This window comes from Protobothrops mucrosquamatus, unplaced genomic scaffold, assembly GCF_001527695.2.
Source record: "Protobothrops mucrosquamatus isolate PMUCROS unplaced genomic scaffold, P.Mucros_1.0 scaffold_265, whole genome shotgun sequence".
NCBI classification, from domain to species: Eukaryota; Metazoa; Chordata; class Lepidosauria; order Squamata; family Viperidae; genus Protobothrops; species Protobothrops mucrosquamatus.
The window spans coordinates 13,951-21,961 of NW_015386341.1; the positions used below are offsets into that span (position 1 = coordinate 13,951).

The 8,011-nt window shown below is 35.2% G+C and overlaps 1 protein-coding gene across 1 annotated transcript in view; it reads left to right on the forward strand.

Moving 5' to 3' along the window:
- Positions 1-995: 995 nt before the first annotated feature.
- Positions 996-8,011, forward strand: part of LOC107302478 (protein MEMO1) — a 15,532-nt gene continuing 8,516 nt past the window's right edge. Inside the window, exons 1-4 of the mRNA XM_015831585.1 lie at positions 996-1,047; positions 2,947-3,015; positions 3,580-3,692; positions 5,409-5,520. Of these exons, the coding sequence (XP_015687071.1) occupies positions 2,949-3,015; positions 3,580-3,692; positions 5,409-5,520 (292 nt within the window). The 5' untranslated portion in view covers positions 996-1,047; positions 2,947-2,948. The remainder of the gene's footprint in view (positions 1,048-2,946; positions 3,016-3,579; positions 3,693-5,408; positions 5,521-8,011) is intronic.

Below are 8,011 nucleotides of genomic sequence, written 5' to 3' on the forward strand. Positions count from 1 at the left end.
GACACCCCTGCTGTAGAATATACTGTAGTCACAATAAATGTTAAAAAGCATCTTGTTAAAAAGATGCTTTTCTGAAGAGATAGAAAAGTTATCTTCTAAAAGATAGAAATTGCTCCTGGGTTTAGTATTGCTGGAAAAACTAATCTTGGAAGGCAATTTCAAACTGCTCTTAATCTAGCATAAAAATAACTGTTTCTCATTGATAGATGTCGCCTAGCCATCATATTAAGGAAACTAGTTTTCTATTCTAACAATGAACAATGTTAGTTTGGTTGTGAACTCCAAACAACAATTCATAAACCACATTTGAGAGAGGCTATGGCAGGTGTAAAGTTAATTACATTCAGCAGTGTGCTAACTCAGCAGGTATTGTTGATCTTCTTAATATGTTTGGATAGTATTATCTGTACAACAGAGATTTATCTTCAGCAACTGGGTATATGTTTCTGGCCAAGCAAAGTTTGGAGAAATAATGACAAGTGAGGTAAATGAGAAGCTGTGGTTTTAAAACTGCAATATGCTTGAGATTTTTGCCTCATGCTCTCTTGTTACCTGTCCAAGAAATCTGACTCTTTTTTCTTTTCTGAGTCTTCTTTTTCCCCAGTGTTTATTTTGTACCTGAATAAGTCATTTGCATCAGTAGATAAAAAATTATTCTATTCTATTCTATTCTATTCTATTCTATTCTATTCTATTCTATTCTATTCTATTCTATTCTATTTTTCCATCCCATAGAATTAGTATTAGGAAAACTAATGCATCAGTAGATCAACTTTGGCTGAAATGCAAAGCAGGAAACATTGACAGCTACTTATTAGTAGCTCCATAATCTCTTAATGAGTTTTTCAGATTAAAAACATTGTTAAATACAATCAGGTTTGATTGANAGAATTAAATACGTGGGAACTATAACAAGGGATAATTCTTTGATAACATTGTTTTAAAAATCTATTTTTTTTCTGTAGGACCTCAGCTGAGTGCACAACTAGAAGGTTGGCTCTCTCAAGTACAGTCTACGAAAAGACCTGCTAGAGCCATTATTGCACCGTAAGTTTTTTCCCCTCTCCCTCCCACTCACTGAAGTGGTGAATGCTCCAAAAACTGAAAGTTTTTAAGAAGAAACTGGACAGCCATTTGTCTGAAATGGTATAGGGCTTCCTGCCTGAGCAGGGGGTTGGACTAGATGACCTCCAAGGTCCTTTCCAACATAATAATAATAATAATAATAATAATAATAATAATAATAATAATAATAATAATAATTAATAATAGGGCTAGCCCAGTGATGACGAAGCTTTTAGAGACCGAGTGCCCAAACTGCAACCCAAAACCCACTTATGCATCGTCCAGTGCTGGGTGGGTGTGGCCAATTGGCTGGGCGTGGCCCATTGGGAGGGTGTGGCTGCGGTAATAACGGCAGACTGGGTGGGACTAAAAAGTTCAATCAATCAATTCCAACTTTGCAAGATCTTTTTTTTCCCCCACAAGAAGTTGAAATTGACTGATTGAATTTTGTTTTTTTGTACACGGCGGCAGAGGCCTAAAGCGAAAAGGTTTTATAAAACCCAGCTGAAGGCCTAGGACTGGGGCGATGGCACGTGTGCCCACAGAGAGGGCTCTGAGTGCTGCCTCTGGCACCCGTGGCATAGGTTCGCCACCACTGGGCTATCCCAAGAATTCATATAAAGACGTTAGAAAAAGATACTACTCCCCTCAGATAACGAGAGAGAGAGCAAAATCTTCTTTATCTCAATTTGTATTGATTGGATAATAAGCTAGTCTTATCCCCTGACTTCTTGGTGGCAGTTTCTTACTGTTTATTGAGGGTTGACTTTGAGTTACAAGAACAGGTACACTTTAATTGCTTTGGTTTCATTGTGACAATTGGCTCTGGCTTACTCTGAATTCAGTCTGATAAGATATCAGTAGCAATTTGTTTATGGCTATGTGTGAGGGCAAGCTAGTTTGAATGGAAGACATAAGAATCAGTCTACCTCTGTCTTATTTTTAATTTCTTTTAGAATAGCTAACCATTTCATGAAACTAGGCATTTGGAAAGGGCAAATTAAATCTTTAATCTAAATTAAAGTATCTCCTACAGATGTCTAGCTTCAGTTTCTATCATATATTCAATGACAGACACTTTGGTAGTTCTTATTATTAAGAATCCTTTTCTTATGTTCATCCATATTCTTTTCTCAAAATGTTGTTTTTTGAGCCCAAATCACAGGAAATTAGACTTTATGAAAACCATCTACTGCTACTCAACTGAGAAGTGTTTAGAATACTTGAAATGTTAAGTCTTCTGAGTAATTTCTTGCCTACAATTTGAGAAAGCAGAATATTAATATCTTCAAATTACTTTAACCTTTAATTAAAATATACAGATGTAACTTTCTTTTTCTGTGCTCAGAATTAACAATCTTGATATGGCATACACACCAGGGTTGAGGATTTTTTCTTTCAACGAGTTTGTATTTTTTTCCAGTTAACTTTTCAAAATCTGTATACCTTTGGCATGACCAGACAGGCATTCCTTGTTTTTCCTGTTAGGAGGGACAAGGACAAACTCCAGGAACTCTTTTCAATATGTTTCAGTCAGCTTAAAACAGTAGCTCCCAAGTAGGCCTGATTTTACTTGCGAGTCCCTTTTTCTATAAAAGAATTACTTTTGAATGAATAATCATCACACTGGGTTGGGTCAGGAGGTCTTGGAGGCCAGATCTGATCATTACGTCATAGTTTTCTCACTGCTAGTACCCACCTTATTTTCTGCCACATAAGTAAGCTTTTCTCCTTAATTGTTAGTACTTAGCTTGGAGCACTCACCTGATACCTGTAGATTGGATATATCTGCTTATAAAACTCAGTTATATTTCTTTCATTGAGATTTTTCTACAGAGATTCAAAAAAAGCCTCAAAGAAAGTGTCTTTTGTTTTTGGCAGACATGCAGGATACACTTACTGTGGGTCTTGTGCAGCTCATGCATACAAACAAGTGGATCCTTCAATTACGTAAGTAACATCCAAGAAGATTCTTGTCTTAAGTGCAACCAGATGCAGTTTGTATAGATGCTGGCTTAAGACAGCAAAAAATTATTTAGGGTGGATTTGTCAGGAGAGGAAATCTGTTTTTCAGAGTTACAAGCACAACCAACTAGATCCTGAGGTCATGTAAACCATGTAGGGAACCTGTAGCATTTTTTTAATTTTCTAAAACCTGATTTTTGTGGATGGGGAATCATCTTGAATTAAATGGAGGGCAGAACTGGAGGTTGCAATGGAAAAAAGAATCTGAAAGATTTATTTTGTGTTCAGAAGAAACCTTTGTATTTTCAAAGACCAAATCTAAATCTGTCCCAATGCAGATTACTTTTTGCCTGGGATTGTGCTTGCCAAATTCTGCTATAAAACTCTTATGTGATCCAGATGCTATTTGATTCAATTTCCCACAATCAACCACATTGCAAGTATAACGTGGAAGTTAAACAAGAGAATCTATCAAAGATCAAATGATGTGATCATTTCCTTTTAGTCATGAAATGTGGTACTCATATATTTTTTCTTATTCATCTTCAGACGGCGAATCTTCATCCTTGGGCCTTCCCATCATGTGCCCCTCTCCAGATGTGCACTTTCCAGTGTGGACATATATAGAACTCCCCTATATGATTTGCGAATTGATCAGAAGGGTAACTGTACACAATTCATGCAATACACAAACAAAATAATTTCTTAGCAAATTTAGTGTTTTTTTTTGAGACTGTCTATTCTACATAGTTTATCTCTTAACTATTTGTATAAAAAGGCAGCTGTATTGATGTTGGATGTTTTGCAAAAAGTTTTAATAATACTTATTGTTTCTTTTATGTATTGGCTCAGTTTGCATAGAATTTTAACAAACAAAGACTGAATTCATAGAGGGTGCTGAGGAAAAAAACAAACCATGTTAAAACTTATTGGTGACTATCTTAGATATATTTACATATAAGTATAATTTAATATTAACCATAGTGCATGCCATATAGAACACAATTTACTACAACCTGCAGTTGTTTATTGATTGTATTCCCTTGCAGCTACTTCTCTATATCTTTGGTAACTGGCAGCTGTCAGTTACAAGATTTTATATTTTAAACAAAAATGCAGGAGCATATCGGTGATTTAGTCAATCATAGACCATCCATGTTTGGAATGAGCAAAGTCTTATCCTTCCATCAGTTCATTTAAAATAAGAACCCTGCATGGAATGATTAAATAAACCAGAGCAATGGAGATAATGTCAATGGAAGCGATTCTGCTTTGTTGCTACTTTTGTTTTTTGTCTCAGTTACTACATTGATTGATGATACTTAATTACACCAAATTAATGTGAAGTGGAAAAAGTAAAAATTATTATTCATAGCCACATGAAAACTATGTGCTGGGTTCAGTCAATTCACTAAGCTAATCAACAAAATGACAAGTAAATATGCTTCTTTTAAAAGTATATTTCTCTAAACGTTAACCACATTTTTCAGTTAGGAGACCTGCATTAAGCTGTTAGTTTAAATGACAATGTGAAAAACTCATCCATTTGGGAACAGGGCATTCTAAAGCATTGCAAAACATCCTGTTCCCACTCCAGATCATTCCAAATATCCTCCTTGACCATGTCATTCCAGGGGTGGTTGGTAGTTTCCAGGATATTATAAAGACTCTGGCCTAGAAGCTGATTGAAGTGATCCAGATGAAATGCTTATTAGGAATGCTATGTTTGGGATACCTAGAACTACTTCTGGTTCGTAAAATTTACTTCTAGAAATTGTTGAACCACCCCTTAAATGACATTTCCCAAATTGATTAATTTCATGCATACCTAGCTCTGACTAATGTTCTCAGTCTCACAACAACAAAGGAACTAGAGAGAAACAATGAAAAAAGTTTTCAGATTCTAAAAAAAATTACCAGCTATGTATGAAAAACGTCCCTTACTATAATTTATTTTATAAACGTTAAAAGCTGTTAAATGTGCCATTACTCCACAATTGTATTTTTATTTTATACAGTTAAAATCTTACATTAGTGTTCTCAAACTTATGTATGAGCAAATGCAAATCAAAGTAGGATATCGTCATATGTATTTCCCTGCTTTTTATGTGTAAACCTTCCCCTCAACAAAATACCAATTTTAATGTGTGTTTGTTTGGAGTGCCCTATTTCATTTATAGGCTAAGTGTATTCCTGTTGTGAGTCAGAGGTGGGGAACTTTTACCAGAACCATTGTGAATAGCATTCTTACTACAAGCTGTGATTCCTGTGATAATTAGGAATCATAAGTCTAACACATGAAGCAGAAAAGAGAAGTTTTTTATGCAGTTGTTTATCCATTTGTTCTTTAATATATTAATATATTTAAAACTTTTCAGTTTATGCAGATTTGTGGAAGACTGGAATGTTTGAGCGTATGTCTTTGCAAACAGATGAAGATGAGCACAGTATTGAAATGCACTTGCCTTACACTGCTAAAGCCATGGAAAGGTATTTGGATTATTTAAAACTGCAGATATTAAATTAGATGTATTTTGGAATAATAATAAACCCATTTTCTCAGTTATTTCACTAACGTTGAATACATCTGTGGCTTCAAAATCCTTAGGGCTTTGAGGTGCCAAACCAATTAAAATCAGAGGACTGTGAACTGAAACTTTTAGACACGTGGAGAGTCTATGTTAAAAGGGTAGAAAAGCATAGGATTGAGCAAAATAGAATTTCCAGGAAGAGAAGGCATGGGAACTTCTATCCTTTTAATAATGAAAATATAGTGTGCATTTTTAATTAAAGTGAGATCAAAAGGTTTGAAATCTGTAAATATTCTGCTCCTGACCTCTACTTAGCCCATTTATGTATTCTTTATTGAAAAGTTTTATAAAAGTTACAATATAAACCCCAAAACCCACCCACCCTAAACCCACCCTCTCCCTCCCCCACTTCCCAGAACTGAATACAGGGTTACAAATATAATAATCATAATCTAACTAACATTAACCAACTATATAAATAACCAAGTCCATAATGCGCTTTAACTCCCCTTTAACATAAATATAATAATAATTAAAACATAAACAAATTAGTATCCTAATTATTAAACAATAGAATATTGTTAAACAATACTAATACTAAAAATAATAATATCATATAATTAAATTATTATTATTATTATTATTATTATTAGCATTTATGTATTATTACCATTTATGTATTCTTTGAAATAATTTGGAATGATTGGCAAAAATAAAGGTCATAAACTATCCAAGTTGCGTAGTTCAGCCCTGGGGTCTCTTTTTCTTTTTAGACTAACAGGCAGATATGAAATGTTGAGAATCATGGCTACTTTCACAAAATGACTGTCATGAAATAGTGGCTAGCCATAGACTACTCATTTAATTTTTAATTTATCATGGGTCATCAAGTTATTGTCAGCATAGATAATATTCTCCAGAATGATCTGTGTCCAACATTTGAAACTGGCCTATTATTTTTGTTTTGTTTTATTTATGTAAAACGCTTATATAGTCAACCATCTTATAATCCTCTGGGTGGCTCCCAATCAGAGATTAAAACAGCATATAAAATCTTATTAAAACTATACAACTAAACAGATTAAAACATTAAAAACAATAAGGACCTGGCACAAGGTCAACCTTCTAATATGCAATTATCAAGTCTTATCCCAGTGCTTGGGGCGGGGGGGGAAGCCAGATCTTCCAATCTTTATGGAATACTAGGAGGGTAGAGGCCTGCCAAACATCAGGGCAGAGTGTTCCATAGGGTAGGGACTGCTACAGAAAAGGCCCACTTCCTAATTCAGGAATGGCAATATTTAGGAGAAGGGACTAGGAGCATGCCCACCTCATCTGACCTGCTGTCCTTAGGGAAACCAAGTCCTGCACATAACCTGGCCCTGTGCCATATAGGTCTTTAAAGATGATGACCAACACCTTGAATTGCACCCATAAAGAAAATGGAAGCCAGTGCGGTTTGCACAACAAAAATGTTACATGGACAAGCCTAGGGTCCCCCATATACGTATGTGCTGTTGCATTCTGAACTAGTTGAAGTTTCTGGGTGATAATTGGGTATCAGTAGCATACTGATGATATTAAACTCCATACCAACTGATGACCTCCCCTAGCAGTTTCATGCAGATGTGAGAAAGGAATAGCACGAGGCTTGAGCCCTGGGGCATCATACATTGCAAGTCTAGGGCTCGACTTCTACTAAACACCTGGACTGAAAATTTATGGAAGGTAAATTGGTAATGCTACTCATTGCTGCATACTATGTCCCTTGGATGTTTTCTGATTTCTCCTGCATCTTGCCTTTTTTTCCTGGCAGTTGGGCATTCTTTCTAGCAAATGTATTAATTTGCAACTACCAATCCCATTTTATTTTCTAATAATATATCTTGGATCTTTGTGTGGTTGAGGTTGAGGTTGGTGCTTTGTTTTGCACGGATTAATTTACATTTTTCCAAATTAAAAGAATTAGTGACCTAAAACCAGGTGTCCCATGAAGAGAAATATTGCCAGGCACCTTGACATCTGTGACTATCATATATGGGATCCCGGCAGAAATTAAAAATCTAAATGTTCTTTGTCATATGTGCCAAATTCTATTCATCGTCAGGAATGGTCAGACTTTTGCAATGACCTCACCAGGCCCTACAGAATTCTTTGAGGGCTGGACAAATGAATGAAGCTTATAGGTGAGAATTATACATATCATAATTATATGTCCCCTGTGCCTAATATGATCACATATGTTCATGTACAGTGCTATGTTATAATGAAGTTTCCTATGTCTTCGTTAAGATAAAATTTCATACACAATTGATAATATGAGTACATAGTAAATATGCAGAAAAGAATCTGGCTTGCTCATACATAACCTGTGCTTTTGTATATTTCAAACTTAAATCATGTTTTGAATTGCCTGTGAGGTACATAAATTTTTAAAAATTGGGAAATAG